Here is a 27,145-nt window from a genome sequence, read left to right on the forward strand (position 1 = left end):
GCCTTGAAGTGTAAGATCTGTATACTTTCTTTCCCTTACCATGCTAAACTACAACTACAAAGTTATCCCATCCCCTCCCAGTCCCTATTAATGTATGTTTCTATGACCTCCTGATACAATTAATTCCTCTGGCTGACTAATGTTGTGTAATCATGCTGTGAATAATTGTAAAAAGGATTCTCTGTTTTAAATTGACCTGTAATTAACTTTAATCAAGGCTCCCCTCTAGTTCTCAGATGATGATAAAAGATTGTGCTAGTCTGTTCTGAATCTTCTGGTGCAGCTGCTGAGGCCATGCCAACTACTGAGACAAACACAACTATCCAGAGGACAGTGCTTCAGGAGGAGCAGTTCAGAGGAAAGGATTCTTGGACAACTGTACAAATAAGATATGGAGGTAACAGAGATGCCAGAGTATGAGGAATCTCTATTGTATGCATGTCACACACTCAAGGGATGAAATAGCTCTTCTGTGGTCAAGCTACAGTGAAACCCAAAGGAAAAGCAATAGCTTCATGCCAAGGGAGGGCGGGGGGGACTGCAAGAACCTGAATATCCAAAACTACAGGAGAAATCAAAAGGGAAAGGTTCAAGTAACAGGATATGGAGCCTTTTGCCCTAGATCACTTGGTTCACATCTGGTGCAGATTAGTAAAGCACAGAGGATGTTGCTGTACCATGGCTGTTTGAGGTATTTCAGACTAGGAGCCTTTAGTCCAATTCCCAGCGGGATGGCATCCATGCCACAAAAGATACCACAAGTGGCACTGGCTCTGTCAGTGAGTATCAGCAGCTAGCCAAAGACCAAGTCAGACTATAAGGTCCTCAAGCCAAGGTTTCTACAGTTCTGTGCATATGTATAGCACTTTATAAGTAACTCCTTGTCACGTCTATTAGTGCTTCCTTAGATAGGGCATAGGGTAGGACAGTAGCTTGCACTGTTTCTACCTGTACTGTATGAGAATTGTTGGCAGAGGATTTCAGCCTCTCAGGACATCAGTCTGTCAACCTTTCACCAGCACCGAGCACTTAAAACAAAACAAATCCCTCCACACTAAATCTCAAAACTGAAAATGTAAGGCTATGTAAAGTACTATAAGGCAAGGGAGGTGGCTCACCAGATCAGAGACAGCTGTCTACAAATGCTAGCAGCATTATTCAGATACATTAAAAGCCCTTCAGACAATACTTAGCATGACAGTAATAAAGGCACAAAGTATGGACATAGACTCAAGCTGTAGTCTAGTCATCACGTGTGATACACTTAAAGAACAGAGAGAGACAGAGGGTATGGCTACACTTGGAATTTCAAAGCGCTGCCGCACTGAGAAAGAGCTCTCCCAGCACTGCATGTAAACCACATCCTCTACAGGTGTAGCATCCAGGCCGCCCTGATTACACTGACATTTTACAGCGCTGCATCTTGCAGCACTTGGGGGTGTTTTTTCACACCCCTGAGCGCGAAAGTTGCAGCGCTGTAAAGTGTGAGTGTAGCCAAGCCCAGAGTTGCAGTGTTCTCCTTCAGGAACTCCAGAGCAAGTGCCATCTGTAGACAGATTTGAAGTGGGATCCACTTCCCAACTCTGCTCCCAATTTAGGGAACTATTTATTAACTTACACCTTTCAGTTGAAAGATCCCATAAACAGTGATTAGCTGAGGAAGTGAAGGATGAAAAAGTGAAGAGGAACTCAACATTCTGTAGCAGGAAACACAGGGCCATATAAACTAGATGGGATATTTACGGTTTGAAACAAAAACATTAGAATTTTAGATGACCTTTCGCAAAGTGAAGCACTTGCAGCGTTCTGTACTTAACAAGAAAATCCAAAGGAATGGCATGCAGAATCATGCCTGAAGGATTAAAACCTCTGGTGGCAGCTTTAGAGACTTCAGTAAATTAAACCTTATCAGGAGGCCAAGTTATCTAGGGAGAGCAGCTCTGTGGCTTTGTTTTTGAAGCACTGGGGCCCTCTACTTGAAGAATATACCCCAAATACTGTCTTAGATAGCTAAAGGAAACATGAAAGCAACATGAGTGTGACCCACAGATGTGAATACAGTAGTAGTATTGACAACTGCAACTCAGCACTAAAACAGCATAACTCAGTCACAAGGTGAGCACTTGTAGGTTGTGTGTTCTGCTCAGGAAACTATCCCCTCTGGGCAGCTTAATCCACAATCACTCAGATTTTACTTTTCATCAAATAGGGAGGGAGGAGAAGTGCGTACATGTTCCAAAGCCACACTGCACATAGTAAACTTAAGCCAGCCTAAACAACAGGAGTACTTGTGGCACCTTAGAGACTAACAAATTTATTTGGCATAAGCTTTCGAGGGCTGAAACCCACTTCATCATAATGACCCAATAACCCACTCAGTCCCCAGGCACAGACTAGGATTCTGCATTTACTGCTGTTACTATAAGGCCTTCCTATCCAATTCCAAACTACTGGTTTTCATAAGTAATTCAAACTTCCAAACGCTGAAAGAACAGGTAGGCCCCAAGAAATGAGGGAGGAAGAACATACTTCATACAGGGAATGGAAATTAACCATGTAAGCTCCTCCCCATTGGAAATGGAGTTTCCAAGTACACAAGTGAAACTTAAACCAAAGTCTTGCAGCCACCAGTTTTCTTTCTCTGAAACAATCAATCACCACCTCAGATCTGGATTCCGCCAAAGTAGGTTCCCTGTGAGCCTAGCCAATTTCAGGATTTTGTGCCTCATCTCAGTACGTCGACACTACCCACCGGATCAGCGGGTAGCAATCGATCTATCGGGGATCGATTTATCGCATATAGTGTAGACACAATAAATCGATCCCCAATTGCTCTCCCGTCGACTGCTGAACTCCAGCAGTGCGAGAGGCAGAAGCAAAGTCAACGGGCGAGCCGTGGCCATCGATCCAGGGCCGCGAGGACGTGAAGTAAGTAATTTTAATTCAATCTAAGATACGTCGACTTCAGCTATGCTAGTCTCGTAGCTGAAGTTGCATATCTTAGATTGATTCCTCCCCACACACACCCAGCTGTAGACCAGGCCCAGACATATTAACAGGAACTATATTGGGTCAATTATCCCTCCGATGTAAAGTTCCTGCCCCACACAACAATTTCAAAGCTAAAAAAGAAGTAATACAATATCTTGCCCCTAATGCAGATCTATACTAGTTCCTGCTGCTGCCATGGCCTGCAGCACCGCTCATGTTCCCAGAGCTCCTGAACCCATTTACTTTTCATCTATTGAGAGCCCACGCACCTGACTCAGCACTAATGCACCTTCCCCTTAGCCCCCACTGAAGGTTTTGCTCCTGCTTGCTACACTAAGAGAAGCCTTCAAAGCCTTCATGGGAGCATCAGCACCATTGCAAGCAGGCACAGAAAACAAAGAGGGTCAGGAACTCTGTTCCAGAGAGACAGGTGCGCCACAGAGGTCTGAACTCCAAGGACATGAGGGACTGGAGGTGACCCACCTAGGGAAAAAGAGTAATCTGATATTCAGGTAAGAGGACAGGGTCAGTGATATTTGGTGGGGCTTATTATTCCCAGCACTTGATCATTTTCACATGTATTTAATTAAGTACAGCTCTGAGTAGAGCTGGTCAAAAATGAGTTTCTGTTCCATGAGAAATGCTAAAAAAAAAAAAAAAAAAATTTTTAATTTTTATGAATTGGAACGAAATGCTGAAGTTTCAAAATTTCCCACACAATGAAAATTTTGAAAATTTTAAATTCAGAACCACTGAAATATTTCATCTAGATAACATTGAAATACACTCTCCTTATGGAGAGAGATTTTGTAATTATCCACCATAGGGCTGTTTGCACTTTCCCCTGATGCATCTGGTTCTGGTCATTGTCGTACTGAATATTAGACAAGTGGTTGGATGACAACAGGCTTTGCTATAGCACGGGGTAGCCAAACCGTGGCTCACAAGCGACATGTGGCTCTTTAAAGTGTGGCCTGCAGCGCCTCCAACGCCCTCTCCTTTCTCCTCCTACCAGACTAGGGAGAGGAGAGCTCAGGGCTTGTGCCCTGCGGTAGGTGCTGGGGCCAGGGGCTTCTGCCAGAGATGACTGGTGCCTCTTGAGAGTGGAAGCCAAGTAACCCTGGCAAAAACTGGGGGGAGAGGGCATGTGACACCCCCTGACACACACACACACACACACACATCACCGCTGCTTCTGCCTAGCAGGGAGGGAGGGCCCTGAGATCTCCTTCCCTGCAGGGCTGAAGCCCTGAGCCCCAGCAGGTGTGCCCTGGCTCTCAAACTTCTGAAGAATGTCATATGTGGCTGAGAGCGTCAGTAAGTATGGCCACCCCTGACTGCAGGCCAGAGTCTGAGGGAACCTCAAGACATTCAGGCCAATTGCCTTCATCAAGCAACAAGGACTCTATGGTCTGAATCTTCAACACATCTAAATTTGTCTTCAACACACTGGATTATTATTATTTATTTTAACTAGGGGAATATTTCAGTTGTCCATATTTCCATTGTCTCTCACACACACACTTCATCACTGACAAGTTCTGGATAAGAGGAATTCTCATGATCTTTCACCCTGCCTGAAATAATTTGATTTTTCTCTTATCTGTCCCCTTTACCCAGAACACATTATTCTCAATATCAAACACACAATACCAAGATTCTGCAAACTCCCTGGGACAGTCTCTGACTATTAAATAAATAAATAAAATAAAAATTGATACCACAAATGGAATCCTGAGAGAGTGAGTTGAGTTAATATGGCTCCTTTGAGAAGTGTACAAAGGGGTCCTAAATGCAGCAGCACCATGTCTAGAAACACTTATCCTTAAGTTTGCTTTGACAATAATGTTCATGTCACAGTTACGGAGCTGGCTCCTCAGCTATGCCCAGTACCTTTCTCCACACTAGAGGCTAGTGGCACCATAGGGGTTCTGGGTGGAAGGCTACAGCTCCCGCCTCTCCTGAAGACATGGCTAGGAATGTCTCCTAGCATATGGGGGAGAATCCTCAGCTGCCTGATTAAGGCAACTTTACTCCCCTTTGTGCTTCTGAAGCTGCACAAAAGGGATTTAACCAGGGACATGAGTTACTATCCGCAAAGCGGTTTGAAGATGGATACCTACTTGCAGAGGTGGTGTTGGGAAGTACTACAGCCCCCATTTCAGAGCTGAGGAAACTGAGGCAAAAGGGTTAAGTAGTTTGTCCAGACACAAGCAAGTCAGTGGCAGAGCCAAGATTAGAATCCGAACTCACGCCGCCTTCAAATTTTTTTTATTTTTTTTTCACAGTGCTACAGGCACACACAGCACTTCCTGCTGGTAAATTTAAAGAGGAGGTTCCCTACCACCAGACACTTACAATTAAGACTGAGGAAATAATGAAAGAAAAACACACAAAGCACAAAGGCAAATAAAAGGAAGGGGATACAGCTTTGCAGGGCGAAGAGAAAGAGGGAATATATCTGGTGACATCGTAGGTGGCTTCTTAAATTTCTGTAGTGAAATCAAGTTTCAGAGGAAAATTATAGGTTAACAGGCACAGCAGAAAAAGTAAGTTCAAAGCTCTGAATGAGGAAACAGACACTATCACAGCTATGGGGCAAACTGCAAAGACCACCATGAGGAATGAAGAGATGTTTCAGCAGGAGCATGGCTTAAGTTAATGCATGAAGGAAGGTCCGAGCGCTGAGGTATAGGCAGGAACAGAGATGTGCATGGTAAGGATGATAAGCTTGAATGTAATGGGTAGCCAGCCAAGAGGTTTGAAAAGAGGCGTGACAACAGGCGGCTTTGTCTAATATTTGCAGCCACAGAAATTCAGAGATGAGCACTTGTCAATTCAGACTGTCCCTGGATTATGTGATAAAATGGGGTTGTGCTTGCATTTTTGATTTTGGGAAAATGAACATTTCAAGGGTGGGTTTGCAGAACTGTGACCAGAGACAACGCACCTTTACCTCTTACCTCCACTGAAGTCTATAATTTGCACCAACCAAGCATACTTTTTTATACATATATTCAAGACGTGGGAGATTAAAAGCAAAGCAGCGTTTATTACGTCAGGGAAATTTTGCTGATAACCTTGTTCGAGTTATAGACCCACAGCTTTGCATTTGAAAGAAGGCCATATGCCTGAGGAGCTGTGCAGAAGACGACACCTGGCTTACATGCTCACTTAGCACCACATGCCCTCACAGATATATTGAGACAAGAAACAGCCAACCTCATTTCTCCTTTAGTGGGAGCAAGGAAGCCAAACAACTGAGCATTTGGACTTTGAGCCGAAGTAATAGATTATAGTATAGCTTCACTTTCAAGGCTGTACATAACTCTGCCCCTTGTAATCTCTCTAGAAGACCACCTCTCAGTATAATGTATAAGCTTCCTTTGCTTCCCACAGTCAGGCACTGGACTCAGTCAGGTGATCTGGGTTCTACTCACAGCTCTGCCACTGAATTACTGTGCGAATGCGGACAAGTCACTTTCCTGTGCCTCTGTTTCCCCATCTGTAACATATAGACAATGATGCTGACCCTCTTTTATTAAGTGCTTTGAAACTAAGCATAAAAGTAGCATAAAAGTGAGCTACATACCATCCCTCTATTTCACAAAAAATAAGACGATCCAAACTTCTGAAAGCATTCAAGCTGTAAGGTGCACTCTTCTTTGTGAACATAGGAACTGCCAGACTGGATCAGACCTAAGGTTGCTCTAGTCCTGTATCCTGGTCTCTAATTGTGGCCAGAACAAGATGCTTCACAGGAATATGTAAGCACCCCACACAACAGACAGACATGAAATAATCTGCCCCCCAATATAGGTCTTTCTGGAGCAGCGTCACAATCAAAAGCTAAACAAAATAATAAAACCTATTTGAAATACGAAGCAGCATTACTCAGGAAAGACTCACTTTGACTTAATAGGAGTTGGATCAGCTCCCTAAGTAAGTGGCCCAGTGGACAGGCACAGCACAAGACAGGACTCATGCATTCTAGTTCTGACTCTGCCAGTGATTCACTTTATGACCTTGAGCAAGACCCTTCACTTTTCTGTGCCTCAAGTTTGCCATCTGTAAAATGAGGACACTTTGGAAAAGGCTTTAGGACAAAATATGGATTGTATTAATTTACCATCTACATTTTCTAGTGGCCATCTGTGCAGAATGTGTGTATGTGTAAAGGTAAAAGTAAAATAGATGCCCCTTACAAACACCCCAAAACTAGTATTCTGGTATATGTAAGAAGATACACTGTATTCAGACAGATGAGTAAATTATAACCTAATTTTTCTCTTGATAAACTAAGAAAAGGGGAAGTGTACAGAGTTTATTTTTAGTAATGTTATATTAAGACATGCTACAGCACAAGACCACGTGTACATAGTACAACTTAAAAACAGGTTCAAAAACATGATTTAAAAAAAAAAAAAAGTGTTTACAGATTGTACCAGGATTTTATTCCGGTCCCAGGGACATACCAGAACTTTGTAAAAAATCAGGATTTCTTAGGAACATTTTTGGTTTTCAGATTAATTTCTGATGATTTTCAGGGTCCAAAAATATTAATAATTACACTAAACTGGGACAGGTTGCCAAAAAAAAACAACCCATTGGCTAAGAAATAATATAAAGGGCCATAGGGCACAGTGCAGGGCAATTCACTCAATTCCCACCAAAGGCAATGGGGGTCGGGGGCACTCATGTTCTTTGCAGGATTAAGGCCTCAGATCAGATCAGAAATGATAGGTCAAAATGAGAAAAATAAGATTCAGCTTGGGAAAAGTCCAATAATACTCTGAACACTGATGGTCAATGGGAGGGAGGTTCTGGATAGCAGTGAGAGAGAGAGAGTGACCCGAGGCAAGAGCAGACAGTAAACTGTGTACAAGCTTCTGGTACGACATGGCAGGAAGTAAAGTGAGTAAAGTGTAAACTTCAAGTCAGTGGCTGTAGCCTGTCCCATGGTAGCATGAGGGGAGATGTGGCAGGTTTTGAGCCCCTACATCTCTGGCCCTGCTGGAATCAGCTGCCATAAAGATGAAAACCCTTCTCCACACCCCTCCTCTGACAGAGAGCACTTTAGAGGTAGCTTGTCTCAATAGTAACAGGCTAATGAAGCCAGTTCTTACTACTCATCCTCCAGCCAGGCCCCCATATCCCATCTGTTTGGGAACATGGCCTGTTAACTGTGGAGCAGAGGCCTAGATGCAGTGCTGAGGTACTCATGCCTGCCCAGCTGCAATGAGATGGGTGGTCCCATCACACAGACATTGCTACAAAAAGAAATATAAGTCTTGCCTGGTAAAAATTGATACCAAAGGGTCATTAATGTGGCCTGAAAATTACTGTGGTCAAAAAACCCCAAACAAACTCATATGCTTACAGAATGGAAGGTGCACTCTGGCAATGAAAGAGTTACACAAAACCAGGTGATTGGGGAGGTGTTAACTAGACTTTTTGGGAACATTCAATATTAGTGAATAGGGCCTGAAAGTTCCTAGACAATATGGCAAAGTTCTGCCTGCTAATGAAGGATAAAAATAGTCTGTGTATGCCTATGTGAAAGAAAACACACACACACCATGGAACTGGCACTGCAGTATTGTTGGGGGATGGGCAGCTAGAAGAGAAGCTGCAGTAATCGCGGCGACTCCTGCAGGCTGAGCTCTACTGGGTAAACTACACTGAAACGCTGTGTAACAGCAACTGCCAGAGACATAGCAACTGCAATCAGCTAAGCCAGAGAGAAAGGACTAGAATTTTCCAGGCAGGCCAGGAAGAATCCTTTATTTCTATTGGCTAAAGGTGTATGCGCACACACAAATACACACACACACACTCTGTTTCTCTTTTTTTCTGGAGACTATCTTGATATTTTTGTTGTTGGCAAACCGGACTGTTTCAGAAGCAGCTTTAGAAAGATTTGCAGGTTAGGGTGCATCTGAACAGGAGCAATGTGGCGAAGAGGGATTAACCACCACCAAAGATGAGCTTGCAGCAATACTGCTATTGCAGAAATACAATCACTACACAATAACTTTTTTCCCCAAGTGTACCAGCTATGCTTCCTAGAGCATTTAGGTGTACAATTGAATTAAAAACCAAGGGCGAATAAATTATTTTCATGCATTTTCAAACCACATTGACACTTGGACTCTGCGGCAAAATGAACGTTACAAAAACAAGTGTATATGCACTGAATATAAATATATTATGAAATGGCTTTTAAAACGCTGCCCTAGAGAGACCTTTCTGATTGGCTCCCAATGATGTAAGACATCCATAATACCTGGTAAAATACGGGTTAACTAGTCTAATTTCTGCATATAAATTCCAGCTAATAAGAGTATCTGTGACACTCCAGGAAACATATTGCAGATTAATTATAGCGCTTCTCAGGTAGTTAAAATCATTTGACCTCAGACCCTAACGCCATGCAAGCTTACTACTGTCATGTAGAAATGCACTCACACTGGCCTGTCTTATTGCTTAATTATTCACTGTTTGTTTCTGCTGAGGGAAGCCTTATTTATGAATATGTTGAATCGTTGTCAAATTTAAGTTATGAAAGATATACACAGGCACATCTTAAGCAACTTAGCTTTGTCTGGTATGGCATCCTGTGTGAAGTCAATGATGAGCTATTAGTGATTCTCAAACTATTTTACTGATGACCGCTTTCACATACCAAGCTTCTGAGTGCAACCCCCCTTATAAATTTAAAAACACTTGTTTTTATATTTAACACCATTATAAATGCTGGAGGCAAAGCGGGGTTTGGGATGGAGGTTGACAGCTCGCGACCCCCCATGTAATAACCTCGTGACCCCGAGGGTACCTGACCCCCAGCATGAGAACTCCTGAGCTAGGTACTGTACCTCTTCAAATGTGAAACAGATCCTGTGCATTTTCACTTCTTACTGAATAAAGGTATTATTAAACCAAGCAATGCATTTTTTTTTTTAAAAACCCTATGAAAAGACAAACCTTTGAGAATCCTACCATAGGAAGGGCTTGTGCCAGAGCCATCAATTAAATCTTTTTAAAAACTACTTTTTTTGGGCCCCAAGTGGTCAAATAATAGTGAATGGCATTAACTCTTTAAATGCAGTGAGGCTTACAGGTTGCTAGTCAATGGACTGTTTAGGACTGTCTGCGATTGCAGCTTCAGAAGTGTGATAGACTGCATATTCCAAGTAGAGATAAGGTGGGTCAGGTAATATCTTTTACTGGACCAACTTCTGTGGGTGAGAGAGACAAGCTATCGAGAAACACAGAACTCTTCTTCAGGTCTCTCTAATATTTTGGGATTGATACGACTACACCTACATTGCATATTCCAAGTGCAAACACATTTATATGGTTGCTGCATGACTGGAGAATTCCATGTAAAATATTAATCACACAAGGTTTGCGCCATAGCTTGCAGCCAGTCGTCTTTCTACAATACACGAACCTCAGCTTCCAGATATAAACAGATTTGTTTGTTTCCCAACGTGAGTACAACTGCAGAAGAAGGCTTAGATTTTTGTGATAAGTACATAACAGGTATCATGTTAGCAAGAAACCTTACACAGGGTCTGGAATATATTGAGTTATATCATGCCCTTCCAAGCACCTTCGCTGCAAAATGCAAGCTAACTTATATGAGACTTCTTATTTAATATTTTGCATTCATAGTTCCAAAACACGAAAACAGGCTACTCAAAAACACAGTTTGTTGCCCAATTTGCTATCCAAAATTGCATTTGTTCTTCAAATCCTTGCCTCAGGCTTATCGACATCCAATACAAATGCAAGAACAAACTCTATAGCATAGGATGGGGTTGCAATGATGCATGGTATCACTTCCAGGTTCATAGCAGCATCACTGAGGTTATTACCTAATAATACTGCTCATTCTGATCCTCTTTTCAGCACCATAGTGAAAATACTAAAATTCAAAGAAAAAAAAATAGGTCACCCATAATCACAGTGCCGAGAAACACACAACATTCCTCAATTACTCCTAAAGGATCCCTTTACCTCAGTACATGCTATCAAATATTTCAAGTGGAACAAATTCATTAACTTGTAAACATGACTTAACTAACTGAAAGGCAAAGAAACCTAGAGCATTGTTAAATCACTTCTAGCAGGCACTGTATTGTGTGTTAATATTTGCCATCTGCTTATGTTGTATCTTTACCACAAGAAAAAATGATGAATGTTGAGGAAAGGCACTTAAAAAAACCCAAACTTGGCCTCTCATCTATTTATTTATTTTACGCACACAACGCAGACGCACACACACAACTAGAGAAAAGAACCAGGGTGAAACTGTCTTTTCAGCTATTGCAGCTTTATAGTAACTACACAGGAAAATTCAAAAAAGGAGAAAGAAAAAGGAAAGCACCGGTGCATGCTTGATACTCCAGACAGCAAGAAATTTGCCTCAGGGAGAAGCACTGTGAAAAAGGGTGGGGGAAGGGCAACTTTCTGGGAGAGACAGTGTGTGTGTATGTGCGCGCATTGGAGGCGGGGGAGAGAATTGCTAGGCATTACGACTCCTACAGGCTGAAGCAGAGCAAGCACCTTTCCTGCAACAACATTACATCATAGGCAGAACTGCTTGCAGACCACAGAAAATGGCCATAATCCCCAGCCAAGAGCAGATTCCAGCAGACACAACATTCCTCCTCTCTGGGTGCCTGGAGACTTTAAATAATTTTTCAACTCCTACAATGGGAAACTTTTTTGTTTTTTAAGGAAATAGATCAGTCAAACTTCTTATCCCTATGACACATCAAGGTGCTTGCTCTCTGTAGCATGGGCAAGGACATGGAAAGTATTAGGGTAAGAGTGAATTTTGTTTTAATCTCAACAAAAAATATCCTTTGACGCTTAATGTACTTACGTGGACTTCAAAACCTGAATGGAGTGTAGTATCGTCAATACTCTGCCAGGCTGATCTCCCTCTAAAACACTTAGGCAGTTAGGTGCCACAGCGATGGGTGCTATAGAAAAATGATAGATCGGATGCAGAGCTCATCAAGGAGTAAACATTCCTGAAGTTAACTGCCACAAGGAGAGATTCTCATAATGTCTTATGAGCAACAAAATCCTTCGAAACACTCTGATTCCTTCTAAAATCTGTGTATATTAAAGAGTGGCTCATAAAAGTTCTGGACTGACAGTTCCGGAGTCTGAAGTTTTCTATCAGTACGCCAGGTGCATTATGGGCACCAGCAGGGTAAACTTCCCCTTATCAATGGGCCATAACCCTGACCTGAAGAGACCACCTCTAAAACATGCCTCTCTGCTGTGGCTGGCTGCCAATGAGGAAGACAACTAGCACAATATATGGTGATGATTTCTGTGATGTGGATGCTCATCCACTGGAAATTGGATTATGACCCACCAAGCTCCTTTCATGCAGATCACCGAATGACCACTGGACACTAACCCTGGCTCCCACACCAGGGGGCTTCCTCTGGGGATGCTCAACCCCACCCTGGCTCTGCCCCAGCCCCGCTCCCACCCATGCCCCACCTCTTCTTGCCCCCACTCCACCTCGCCTCTTCCTGCCCAGTTCCACGCCCTTCCCCAAACACACCCCATGCCTGCTACTCCCCTTCCCTCCCAGCGCCTCCTGCATGCCAAGGAACAGCTGATATGTCAGCGCTTGCGTCCCATACACTCCCCTGGTTGATAACTCTGACAGACAGGGCAGCTACCTGCAAAATCTATGGGAGACCATATCGTATTAAGAGTATGAATGGTTTATGTATCATTGTGGACAGAGATTACATGCACTCTGAAAATAAAAGGGAATGATTAAGGCAAATCACTCAGGTTATAGCACTTCCAGAGAGGTAACACTTCCTGGGGAGGCTTGTATGTTCTGGTTCAGAACAGATTCTCCGGAGACCAACAGACAGAGAAGGGATTTTGGGATAAATAGCCCAAACTTAAACTGACTCGGGGCCTTCATTCTGGTTCCTGATCTAAAAGACTGATATGGGCTTGTAACCACAGGGAAAACCCAACTGTGGGGTTTGAAGGACCGGCATCTACCAGAGCCCTATGTTGGAGTTGAGGGAAACCGGTGGTAAGCTTTTTAGCATGCATGTAAGTTCTTTTGTTTTTATATAACTTCTCTGTGTTAACGCTTTTTACTGTCAGAAAAAATGTGATTGCTTAGAAAGAGCTGTGTGGTAAATTGTAACTGCTGGCAACACACTGGTCGTAGCCTTTGGTGAGAGAGCAAAGCACAGGCACTGACCTTTTAGGCAGACTGGCTTGCTGGGGATATCACAGTATAGATCAGGGAGCTGTAAAGCCTTAAAACCCCTAGTCACAAAGGAGTGAAATGGGGATCTCCACTCAGCAGAGGTGATGGCTGGGAGCCAGAAACCTTTAAGTGGGTGCCCTCAAGGGACCAAGGAAGAGGAAATACAGGTGCCATTATCTTGAAACTGTGACAGGAGTGACAAAGTCACTGCAGGGAATCTGAACCCGTGACCTATGGCTGAAAAACTCTATATCCCATTACCAGTCCTCAGGACCCTACACGTCTCCAAAAGACTGCAAAGTAACTTAATTTCTGTGGTGTTGCATAAACATGATCATTCAAATATTACCCACCACAAAATGAGATGTTGATAAAATGTCATTTATCTGTGATCTTACTCTGAACTACTGGAAAAGTTAATCAAAATAACATCTTGCAAACAAAACAAAATAGTACTCACCAAGATAAGGAAGCAAAAGGCAGCCTATGCTAATGACTAAAAAGAGAAGAGGACAATTTCTGAATGTTATTCATGCTACAATTGCTAGAATGCAAAGACATTTTTGGAAGTAGAAGAGGCTTCCTATTTCTACACCAGATCACTCAATAACCTTTCTTCTCCACAAATAAAATGTAGGTGTCTCTTGAACTCGTTTAGAGTTTCCACCATTTCAGTCACCCTCACTGTTGGTGGATTCCAGATGTTTATGAGCTTGAGAGAAGGCATCTTATTTTAGTCCCCTCTTTATTGCCCTCTTCCTCATTTTTAGACTGGCAGAGTTTTCTGAACCCCTTTGCCAGTATTGGGGAAAAAAAGTCTAACTGATTTTGTTACCCCTTTCATAATTTTGAAAATTTACTATGCAAATTAATTGTTCAGCAGGGGACAATTTTGAGTCTAGGAGAAATAAGAAAAGTCAATCAGGACATATTTCATATTACAAAGAGAAAAGTCCTATTTTCAGAAGTACAATGGGCCAAATTCATCCTAGGTATAACTCCTGATATTAAAGGAGTTACAACACGGATGATTTTGGCCCAGGTTATAAAGTAAACTAAACCATTCAGTTGCCTATAATCTTTCTTTGCTTTCAGAGTCATTTCATGTTTCATTCTTAACAAGGCTATAGCCTTTTCCAGGAAAACTGACTCAAAGAAACAATCACTATGGAACACAAGGTGAAAAGCCACTGTTAGGATCTAAACTGCAACAAACGTAACAATTACTAAAAAGAACAGCATTCAAATAGTGCCTGTGTGTGTATTGAGTGGGGAGAGAGCTGTTTTGTTTTTTAAAAAAAAAACAACTTCAGGAAAGTTTCACCACCACTGGTACTCTATTTCAGAAGGCAGACAGCACAATATTGTAAAATCACATTTTTAAATGGATTTCCTGTTTGTTTACTTATCTACCTATGCACATTGTACCTTTGTCCTTTTTTCTAATATATCTTACATTCACAAACAAGAACACAACAATTTTCCAAATCTGGGTCCTGAACAAAAATTAAAAGTGATGGAGGCATGAATAAATACAGAAAACCAGGAGCAATTATTCAAGTAATTCAGCAAGAGGAGATGACTGGACCTGAAACGGAGTCTCTCTGTCTGTACCAGAGCCTCCCACTGAGAGCCAGTGACATCAGAAATAAACTGACAAAATGCCTTTAGAAGGGGGTGTGTGCCCAAGAAAAGTCAGAATGTCTAAGTGGTAGCGCTAAGCCACTGGGAAATGGAGGAAATAGTGTGTGGGGAGTTAATTGGACGTATGTGAGGTAGGGGGAGGGGAGACAGGAAGGTTGTAAAACTCCATAAACCAGACCATGCCACAGGGGTAAAGTAAGAGCCCAGCTTTACTAGGAGCAAAGCTATAGAATCCATATTCTCCAGAATGTACCTGCGTTGAGATTATATTATTCTTCTATTGGCACAGCTGCCCTCCTTAGCTTAACGACAAGAAACTCTTGAGGTGGCTGAACTCTGTGTTGTCTGTGTTTTGTTATATCCTATCATTGTTTGTCTTTCTGGTCTTGTGGTATGTCCGTTTTTGAGAGCGTATGCTTTATAAATCCAATAGTCATTTTGGAGGGTAACATTATTAGCAAACCTAAGACGATAATCACCCTGCATTAATAATGGATCACTGTTACATTCTTTATGGGGACCAGGCTATACATGATTTGTACAGTACTTAATTACAGCAGTGCCCTCTGACTTATACGCTATGTCTTATGTTCATGATATTTACTTATAAAAATATCCATATCAATTACTACTGTGACAGCTCAAATTTAGAGCCTGATCCTGCAAATAATAGGACCTTATGAATAACTTCATTGTCCCAGCTATACACACATTTAAAGTTATTTTCATTTGAATGTGTTTATGCAGGATCAGAGTATTATTTTTTCAGGCTTCCCTCATATATGATTCTTCCTAATGAAACAAAAATCACGCTTCTAGCAGGTGGCCAGGGAACATAAACTGATTTACAAAGGAAGTCACTTCTGTTTGCACATCACTTTAGAATGATATAGGCATGTAATTTGGAGGGGGTGGGCAGGCACTGACCACCTAAACTGCAAGTCTGAGGCAAGGGCAGAATTTGCCCTCCACCCTCGACCCCACACGTGGGCCTCACTGGCCTGAGTGGAGCTGCCCCCCCAAATACAGAAGTCAAACTACGCCTTTAGGATAGTGTCACATAAAACCAGACTTCCATTTCAACATTATTTCAATGCATCATGCCAAGTCTGAATATAGAAATTATTGTAAATGGAATATTGAGAGTTAGGATCCCCAATTTCATTCTCAGCTTTGCCACTAACTCAGTGTTTTCCAGGGCCTAATCTCAGTTCATTTATAAAATGGGTAGAACATTCACCTGTTTCATTAAGCTCCTGTATTTAGCTTGTTCATTGTTTGTAAAATGTAAGAGATCCTCAGATGAAAAATGCAATATATTTGGCCAGGCAGACAACAAGCCTCATGAAAGGAGAATCTTGAAGCTAATGTACAAGATTTATGACATACATGTTTAATTCCAGACTTTGCCATAGATTTTTTTGTGACCTGGGGCAAATCGCTTAATCTTTCTGTGCCTCAATTCCTCATCTGTATGGTGGATAACAACATTTCCCTTTTCTCATCTTTTGTCTCTCTGGTCTATTTATATTGTATGCTCTTTGGGGCAGGGACTATCCCTTACTATGGGTTAATAAATACAGTGCCTAACAAAATAGGGCTGCTGTCTTGGTTGGGGCCTTTAGGCCCTAGAGTATTAATAAAATAAAATTAATAATAATAATAATCTAGAAATATCTAAAGACAAAATCAGTTCAAAAGGGAAAATTTTGTGCCAGTTCAGAGTTATGCAAACACCTCCATTGGGCACACTTAAAATTATGCCTTTGTAAGGCAGAGACCACAATTTCTATGCACAGTTCTCTGAGGAAACTCCATTATAAAATGTAACAGGAACTGGTGGAATATTCCGTGCTGGGAAGAAAATAACCCACAGAAATATGGTAAAACAAAGTTTCCGTGCAAGTTCACCACTAGCAAGAAAGTTCTCTCAGTGAACAATAACACAATATGTTGGGGTGAAAAAATCTCAGGTGCTATTTGCAGCATGTTTCTGCATGTCAACAAGACTTCACCAGGATGCAGCTGGCTCCAGGGAAAAGAGTGGAAATTAATGAAGGAAAATGAAATAACCCAAGAGACCTAGAAATAGTGGATATATACATCCCATTTCTAGTACAGCAAAAATACCCATAATTATTTCTGGGAATAACTAAAAAGGAATTCTGTTGATTCCTACTACAGGTAATAAATATATGTACACGCTCTAGCTGATGTCAATACAGTATAAATTATGCTCCTCAGGGGAGTGAATAAATCACTCCCTAAGCGAAATAAGTTGCACCGACCTAAGCACCACGGTGTGGACAGCTTCTCCCAACGATACAGCTATCATCGCTTCCCAGGGCATAACGAAGTCGACAGAAGAGCTCTCTAGCAGCGCTACTGTGGTGCAGCTGCGCCCCTGCAAGCTCTGTAGCGTAGTCATAGCCTAACTTAACAGTACCTCTTCTCAATATGCTGCTCTCTGCCCTCAGGGAACTCAAACTGAAGACACAGCACTTCAATTTAGTTAGGTTGAGTTTTTTAAAGTAAGTAGGGCAGCACAGGTTTCATGAGTCGGGGACTGAACCATTACAGAAGGAAGAGCTAAGTGAGTATTTTATACTTGCAGTTTTAGAATGCAGAGAGTATCTAGCCTATTTAACAATGGAAATAGAGGGTAGATCCCCAGATGAAGAGAGGAAACGTAACTGCTAAGAGAAGAGGAATCAGACACAGTTAAAGGCACCACCTTCTATTTCCCCAGAAGCTACGCATGTGCACAGCTGAAATGTATAACATGCAGATGCTTAGTCAACAGTGCAGCAGTAGCCACTGCTTGCTGCATTCCTCACAGCAGCAGCCAATAGGAACCCAAGGCAAGGGGGAATATCCACCTCTTACTTTCCCTGGAACGAGCTGTGTCTCTTCTCTGCAGCAGCTGATTTACTTTAATGCTGCACAGAGCAACGTTCTAAGTGGAATTTATAACCCCACAAAAAATTATCATCAAAGCCTAGTAAACCACTCACTGTGAAGCCTATTTGAAAAGCTCAACAATAAACACCAATAGATTAACTGATACAAAGCACCTCCAGAACTCAGTAAGTACAGAGGTGGGGTTTCCACCTTCTGTCACAGATCATACTTATTTGTTTGTTTGTTTTAATCAGTCTCATAAAAATTATATAGGTAGCCAGAAGTGGGAGACTTTATTGGGTAATACGCAAATACAAAGCAGAGCAGGGTGCTAACCAGGACAGCATTCACTTAGATAAGAATTTTCCTATCAGTTTTTATTTATTCATTATATTTCAGTGCCTGCATTTTGCTGCAGTAACTGTTCAGGCCTTTAGGTTAAGATTTTCAAAACTAGGAGCCTAAAGCTAAATTTCTAAATCCATATTTAGGCACCTGTCTGCTTTTCAAAAGTGCTGAGCACCCAGCACATCCAGTAGGTTCAGTAACAGCTGATGGGTGCTCAGCATTTTTGAAAGTCAGGCAGGTGCCTAAATATGGACATAGGAGCTTAATTTTAGGGTCCTAGTTTAGAAAATCTTGGCCTTACTTGCTCTCTCTGTGCCCCTTTCCCCTATGCTATGTAATACAAATGAAGGAAAAAGATTAATCAGTCCCCCCAAGGATCTCCCAAGAGATCAGGATCATTAGCTTCAGAAATTAAACTAGGGCACAAGAAGTGAAGTGTCTTGCCCCAGGATACCCAGAGAGTCAGTGGCAAAAGCAGAGGTAGAACACAAGTCTCTTGACTCCCAATCTTAACTTAGACCGTGCCTTCAGCGAGTCTAATATGAAAGGGAAAGGACATTGGAAAATGTGATCTTAACATATATTAAACATACACCATCCAGTTACATTTTAAAGGAGATCTACAAAGATTATGACATGACAAGTACCAAGGAGGTGAAATGTGAGCAACTGATAGGGGAAGGGCTTCTTATTCCGGCAGTTTATAACCTTGTTTTTGTTAATATTAATTCCCCAGGAAATCATTCAGAACCTGTAATGGGGAGAAAGCTCTCCTAGACAGACAGAAGAGCTCAATCTCCTGATCCTTTTGAGCAGTGGCCTTTCTGTTCAAAGAAGCATATTACTGCCACTGGTAACTACCTTTGTGGATACTTGCCAGCCAGAATCTGGACTGAGCCCACCAACCCATTTCACATAGGCAACCACAAAAATAACTGTACCCCTGGAATCTCTATCTTAGACACTTAAATCATTGCAGTGGCAATGACTCGTAGGCACTAGCAAGGTGGGCTGAGCTTGACCTGATGATGTAGCACAAAGTAAACTTCATCTCCCATTATCAACTCCTGAGCCACTTTTCCAACAATAGCATTTAGAAAACCATTCTCCTCCTCAGGCATCAGAAAAAAGTGGTTAGCCCATCAGTTGAAGCAGATGAATGAAGACTAAGTTAATCAGCTCCTGCTCTAGAGATAACATTACAATTCTAATGGAAAGGAAACTGCCTATTTTATTCTACCCACTCTAATGAGAAATTCTGATAATTCATAGAAGGAAAGCATTGTCAAGAATTATCATGCTCCTGACAACTGGTATAAATATATCTCTAATATTAACTTGAAGCTGTTATTACAAAGAAAATGAAAGAGCATTAATTCCTGCAAGGGACCTGCGCTCACTGCTTGAAAGTGCAATGCAAAGCCAAATACTAATGATGCTGTAGGCATGGAGTTATGAGTAAGTGAGAAGAAAGCAAGGAAAAATAGGAATGTTCCTCTCTGTATATTTTAAAGGGACACTATCAACTAAAATCAGATAAACATGTTTGCTTACAATATCATTAACATAACCGTATATTATGACTTGTAAAGGAATATTTTAAATGAGCTTGTGCCTGTTTTGCTTCTTTATGATGGATAATAAAATCCTGAAAGGAGTTTTTAATTTTTTTTTTAAACTTTAGAAATATCATGAATGTCAACTCCAATCTTCCGAGGTTTTAACGGAGGACCTCTGGGATGTTAATGCAGAACTCTTACAGCCTAAAGGGCTGGTGGCCTCAGATCTTTAACAAGTGCTTTATTTATCAAAAATATTAGACACTGGAGTTTAATAGGTCTTAACAAAATACAATTTTATTGAAAGAATTTTTAAAATCCAATTTTATTTCTAATATTTTATGCTTTTTTCCTTTTCTGCATTTGTCTCAGCTTTGACTATGTACATTGATCAAATTAACGTAACTTTTAAAAAAATATATAGTTGATTTCACTTTCAGATTCCCAATACTGCAATATTTGGACACAAGAGAGCATTTACTGTTTTTTTTAAAAGCAACTGTTTCCATGGAATTTAATAAAAAGTCATGGAAATATTTCTATTGGTTTTAAATCTTGTAGACAACAGGGGATGTTGTGAAGGCCAAAAGTATAACTGGGTTCAAAAAAGAATTAGATAAGTTCATGGAGGGTAGGTCCATCAATGGCCATCAGCCAAGCTGGTCAGGGATGCAACCCCATGCTCTGGGTATCCCTAACCCTCTGACTGCTAGAAGCTGGACATGGATGGAAGAGAATGGATGACTCAATAAATTGCTGTGTTTTGTTCATTCCCTCTGAAGCATCTGGCATTGGCCACTACCGGAAGACAGGACACTGGGCTAGATGGACCCTGGTCTGATCCAGAATGGCTATTCTTACGTTCTTAATTGTTTTACAATGAAGCTGAATCTGAATGGAAGTTTCCCTTTAAAACGGTGTGTTTTGGTTTTCTAAAGTGTGAGTGATAAGGAATTGCATCAAATGCAAATATTGTAGCCAATGGCTTTTACTTTCCTTCAATATATTTTCAAAATCACTTCTATCCGTGTTTCCACATGCTAAATGTGGTTTTGGCTGTGAGTGAAGGAATATATTTTGTATCAAAGCTCTAGCGGCTGTAGCGTGGTTTTGAATTCCCGCAGTATTGCTCTGGCAGGCCAGATACTAATGGAATCACACGCTGAAGAGGGTTTTCAGTATTGCCAGCCCCAAACATTCAAAAATAATGAGTCAGGCCATCCCGAATAATTTTGGCTTAAAAACCTGAAATTTTAAAAAATAGTAAGTGTTGGCTTCTTTATATTTGCCTACTGAGATATGGGGGCCTTTAGGGTAACAATTTCAAACTTTTCTCTACAACCGTAAAAAGTCTCAAAACTTTTTTTTTTTTAATTAAAGCTGTAAAAGTAATTCTCACATAATCAAATGAATTCAGGAGCAAGGGCTTTTAGAAAGACATCAAATACCACAAGATCCTTGATAAAAGTGTAAGAGTTGGCAATACAGGATTTTGATCCACTGAAAGAAAGAGATGGTATTGATTCTTTATAACCAGAACTCTGATATTTTCTAAAATACAATTCTCCTGTCTCCTCTGGATGGTGGAAGAGACCCATTCAGCCCAGGGCACAGGTGAAATCTTTAGATAAAAGGTATGAAATGTATCAAAAACCAGCGAGCTTCTCCCTTACAGAGCCCAACCTCTACTTTTCTTCTGCAGAGTGTATGGACTTCACAAGAGAAGGCATTTCTTTTGCTCTGTAATTTCCAAGTGAGCTCTTTCAGTGTGACATTATATTTTGTAATCTGTCAGTTTTGTACAGCAATGTATATTTATAATTGGTGTAAAATCGTTTACACGGTTGCCTGCAAGATATGTTCTATAAATTGCTAAATGGAGAACTGTTGAAAATTACATGTAATGGACAGTTTAAAGAAGCAGGAAAAAAGAAGGAACGGGAAACACAAAGAACTAAGAGTACTGCTCAGATAAGAGTGCTGCAAATTTTGGAAGTATTTTAACACGTTCTGAAATCACTAGTAAAACTACTTCCTACACTGTGTATGAGAGAGAGATTGCACATATACACCCAGAGAATGTGGTAGAAGAGGAAAAGAACATGGAGCAAGTTTAACTCCATTTTTGACACAGCCATTGGAGATACTATCCACTATCCACTCAGAAGAACCTGCACATATAGGACTCCAATATTCCATACAAATACTTAGGGTCACAAACAAATTGCTTCAGATTGTTTTTCTGAAGGTTCATAAAGCAAAAATAAAGAAGCATCTTCTATATTCATCCTGCTTAGAGGGAAGGATTATAATAAATCCTGTAAAACAGTAACAAAAACTAGTATGCAGTCAAACATCTACTGCTCCTAACTCTATGACCAGAGCTCTGTCCTTGTAGAACTTTTCAGCTTATGGCGACAGAGATGCTTAACAGTTCAGCGAAGCCAGAACAACACACCTGCAGAGTTCTTACAAGCCATACAGGCAAGAACCCAGATTGGTCATTCTTCCCACCTATAAAGAACTCGGGTACAAATTCTTATCTCCCAGCTGTTATTCTCATCCTCCAGCTCCAACCCGGACACAGGTCCCGTTGCTGGAGAAGAAGGGTAATCTCATGCTTAAGGCACTAGACTGGAACACCAAAGATCTGGGTTCAATTTCCAGCTGTGCCAGTGTATTCTTGGGAAAGTTACTTAAGCTCTCTATGCATCAGTTCCTAGCCTATGAAATAGGGAAAGTGAGACCTCTCTATTGAACAGTGATGCCGAGAGGATAAATTCATTAATATTTGTGAACGGCTCAAATAATATGGTGATGGGAACCGTAAAATCCCTATAAAAAGGGAGAGCAATCTCTATCTCCCACTCCCCCCACTAACTACACAGAAGCTCTGTTCTACCACAGCCAATAGCATCATCCCAGGCAAGTCCCTGCAGTGCAAGTTACATTGCAAAGTGCTGACAATAACATGCATGAAATTAAGATGCTCTCTCACATTTCTGGTGGGGGGGCAGAATACATCAGCAAGTCTCCACCCACTTCCTGCCTAGCCATGCTGCCCTTCCTCTCCAACAACCCCTTTACATGTTCCTAACGTGAGGAGAGAACCGTATCAGTGCCCATTTCTTCCACAGATATTACACTTTTCTCAACAAGGTCCTGAATAGACAGCTATGGAACTAACCATTCAATGCCCAAAATGCAGAACCACAGAGGCAGACGACCAAAAATTTAACAAGTTGCCATGCAGAGAATGGTACCAGTCCTGGAGGGGAGAGCCTAAACTAACAATATGAATGGAGGAACCAAAACCCTGTTACTGCTGCTGCACCTTGGGATATAGTAGCAAAGAGTGAGAAGGAGATTTTCCTTGCACTTTACAGTGTGTATATTTAATTTAAAAGCAGGGAAACAATAGGTGGAATGCACTGTCTATTCCAGACCAGAGAAAGAGGAAAAGCTTGATTTTATTTTAGAGAAATTTTGTCAGTGCAACCCCAGCTCTTTTTCTTCATGGGTCTGAGTAAATCTGGGCAGCCTGCCACTCAGAACCAGCCAAACACGTTAAACCTGCCTGTGACACCCACCCACGTTGCAGGATCCCACCTTCTCTATCCTTGAAGGTCTCATCACAGGATTCAGCTACTCAGGATGCTCCCCTGTTGCGCCTTGGCTGCTGTAAGATTCAAGTCTCACTCAGTGTGGGTGTGGGGGGCAAAGGGGAGGTGGTAATCCCAGATCATACACATTTGTCATTCAGTGGCAACAGGCTCCCCAGCACAGAGAACTGCCAAATTTGCTGGGTCACTGCAATGGGATCTTCCAGAATGGACAAGAGGGAGTGATGAACCATTGGAAGGTGGCAGTGATACAGGGAGCTGCTAAAGTGCAGGAAGAAGGAAATGGCAGTTTGGAGCCTTGGATTTCAGACAAGGGTTGAAGTGGAAAAAAAAAGTGGTACTCTCTGAAATTCCCACTTGAGACACCAAAACGAGACTCCACTGACAGCTCATCTTCATAGTAAGACAGTCCCTATCCTTTCCTGCATGCTTCAATCAAAGTGATTTATTTTATACAGACATGTAAATTACTGACATTAGGATTCAGACTTAACAACCCATTGAAACCTGTTGTTCCAAGCTGTCTACAAACTCAAGCAGGTATCACGAAGTCAGTTACACTCACCATATTTTGAAAGTCTTCTTTGCAACCACAAGACAGCTAGGGACTTTTCATTTAGAGTATGCTTTCATTTTTTTTTTTAAAAGTGCCCAGATAAAAGAACAAGTTCGCCATGACCCAGCCCCCTTTGACTTCTGGATCCAGAAAGAGAGAACCTCAATGTTTTCCCATCTACGTATATTTTGCTGAATGTTCATGTTTCCCTACCACTAATATCATTATTATAGGTTGAATTGATAGTGTCACCTATAGTTAAGGTTGCTCAACACTTCCCATTATAAGAACCTGTTGCCAGTTGCTTATAATTTACCAAATTTTAACCATTCTGACAGAAATTTTCCAAGCTGGTTATCTGCATCAGGCTGGTTTTTTTTTGTTTTGTTTTGTTTTGTTTTTTGGGGGGGGGTGGGGGGATAATAGCAAAAATGGTTCATCCATTTCATCAAATGAAATCAGAGCAAAAGATGTTCCTTTGCCCATGTTAAAAAAATGCTTAGAACCATTGAGAAGCTCTTGTGCCTGCATGCTTTGGAGGAGGGATTTGAAATTTGGCTAGGCGGGTTGTGCTGGTGACAGGGATGTTCCAGTGAGAATCTGATCAAGTTATAAGCTTCTGAACAATCACAGTTCATGCATGCTCAGCAGAGATTTGTTAAGAGTTTGGCATGGTCTGTCCCCTGAGAGCTCCCATGTGCTGACCAGACTCTCTACATGCCATTCCCACAGCATGATTGGGCACACTCCATCCCAGCGTGGCAGGGGCTAAGCAGGACTTTCCCTGTAACCGCAGGTCCCAGGGGCTACTGTGGCACTGATCCCAGAAACTGAAAGCAGGCAGACTGTCCCTCTTGTGCTCTCAGTGCTGCCCTGGCTGGCATATAGGCAGCATGGAGAGGGGCAGGCATAGCTCAGTGGTTTGAATCTTGGCCTGCTAAACCCAAGGTTGTGAGCTCAATCCTTGAGGGGACCATTTAGGGATTTGGTGATTGAATTGGGGATTGGTCCTGCTTTGAGCAGGGGGTTGGATTAGATGACCTGCTGAGGTCCCTTCCAACTCTGATATTCTATGTCCTTTCTGCTGGGGACACAAACTGGACCAGGAGGAGAGGTAGATGGACCAGATTAGGACAAGCAGCCTGATGGAGGAAGACTGGGAGGGCAGGGGATATTGGGACAGGCTGACAAGGAGACTGGGTGCTGGAGGAAAAGAGAGGAACAAGACAGCACTGGCGCACACAGACAGGTTTGGAAAGGAGGAGAGAAGAGGGTGCCTGGAAAGAAAATCCAGCTTCCTGAGTCTCAACATTCCTCTGTTGTCAGTAAATATTACTGAAACCCACTGGCAAAGAGCATGTGCCTCATCCCCCTCTAGTGCTGGTTCACAGAGGATGACAAGTCTATGGAGAGGATGTAATTTCAACACAAGATGCTTATAGAACACCTTTCATCCCAAGATGATGTACAAATTCTACAAACTGTGTGTGTGTGTGCACGCACACACATACACACAGGGGAATAGTTCCATTCACTCCCCCCACCAAATGTGGACATCTCTCAGATTTAACACAAAAGCTATTTAACCTACAGCAACACCACACAACAGCTTAGAAAAGGACTTCTTAGCTATTCAATTTCACTACAAGAAATAACAATAATTGTTCTGTTGTGTTGGTTAGTTACAATCAATTATCCAGTGTAATGTTTACAACACTCCCCGGAAATATCAAACCTACTGTCTAGGCCACGCTGGTGGTGGGAGGGTGGAGTATTTTTGACACCACTTTCCCCATGTGCTATAAACAGCTTTTAAACACTCACATTTTTAAAAGACGGTATAGCTGCAGACTGAAGTAGTTTGCGAACAGCATGAGACACAGTGCTGTGGTTCCCCTCCGCTTGAAGCACTTGTTCTTCTAGAAAAGAGACATGGCGTCCAACCATTTTAACAAATGCCTGTGAGAGGAGACACAAAAAAAATCTGATGAGAATTACTAGCATCTGCACACTGGTTTTCAATACTATCCAGGCTACTGATCCAGAGTCAAATCAATGGCTTCAGCAAGATGTCAGAATGCACTATTATTAAGAGTAGCAGCAAAAGGGATGCATTTTCAAACCTGGGCTCTAATTTTCAACCTATAGCCAGAAAGATGAGTAATTACTCACAGGAGCAAATGATTTAGCGTCAATTTTTCCAATACACTTCAAATGCACAATTTTGCTCCTTGTTTGCAAACAGATTAGATGAGCACTTGCATACTGGCTGAAAATCTGACCATAGACATCCAACTACACTATTTGCTGGCACTTGCAAACTAGTGGTTAGAAGACTAATTCATTTGCACTTATAATTGGTTGTGGGTAGAAAACAGCAGAAGCAAAATTATTATTAGTCTTAGTGACTAGACAGAGGTCTCTGAACTTCTGGCCTAAGACATCCTCTGATTTCTTGTTGAATCCAGTTGTAAGAGATGCTGGACACAGGAGTGTTCTAGCTGAATGATCACAACATCCAGATCCATAGTACAGTAAAAGGCCAAATCAATCACAAGCAGAGAAACAGAGTCTCCATCTAGCAAGGAAAGCATGAGTCCTACTAGACATCCTAGAATGCCAAATCAGGGCAGTCAGGATAAAAATAGCTCCCATCAACTATAACATTTTATTTATTTATTTTTTACCTGCAGCCGAGTGACACTCAAAAGTGTGAAATTCTTTTCTACCTTTGTAAACATCAAATAAAATAATACATCACTTCCCATATGATCCTTTCAGCTGAATGCCCCCCATTGGTCAGCACAAGCTTCAGACACACATTGGAACTGGCTTTTGGAAAAAAACTAATCCATGTATCTAAATGATCATAATAGAATGATCACTAAAACCCAAATTCCACTGTAATACTCTCCCATGTACACACAAATTGCTATAAGCCAGAGTTTATAGGACTGTCTTAATTGTGAGCTCTCTACAGCAGTACCCTCTTATTTTATCTTTCTACAGAACCCACTTCGTACTTTGCTGAATCAAGGCACTGAAGAGCAGCTCTTGTCTGAAAATAAATCTTGTACAAATGACACCTTCTTATTCAACAGATCTGTATCCTATGTGTATTCTGAGTTGGATCTTCTCACTTTGCTGGCAAAAGTGAATTTTTTTCTACTTTTTTACTCTAGTTAGCCTTGCAGAGCTATAGGAGAAAGAGGTGGAGTCTATTTCCTGCTTGTGTATAACCACAGAATTGTAA

At 41.6% G+C, this 27,145-nt stretch overlaps 1 protein-coding gene and 1 long non-coding RNA gene across 4 annotated transcripts in view; one reads left to right on the top strand and one right to left on the bottom strand.

Annotated features, from left to right (window-relative positions):
• The window catches only part of BCAS4 (breast carcinoma amplified sequence 4), a 63,379-nt gene that overhangs the window by 7,719 nt on the left and 28,515 nt on the right, over positions 1–27,145 (bottom strand). For all 3 annotated transcript variants that reach the window (XM_032804029.2, XM_032804031.2, XM_032804032.2), the window contains one exon: positions 25,717–25,851. In XM_032804029.2, the coding sequence (XP_032659920.1) occupies positions 25,717–25,851 (135 nt within the window). The remainder of the gene's footprint in view (positions 1–25,716; positions 25,852–27,145) is intronic.
• LOC142047728 (uncharacterized) lies at positions 356–26,973 on the top strand. Its single transcript, XR_012656986.1, has 3 exons — positions 356–397; positions 13,006–13,098; positions 26,902–26,973. It is a non-coding gene; the product is annotated as an uncharacterized LOC142047728 (long non-coding RNA).

This window comes from Chelonoidis abingdonii, chromosome 14 (assembly GCF_003597395.2).
Source record: "Chelonoidis abingdonii isolate Lonesome George chromosome 14, CheloAbing_2.0, whole genome shotgun sequence".
NCBI lineage: Eukaryota > Metazoa > Chordata > Testudines > Testudinidae > Chelonoidis > Chelonoidis abingdonii.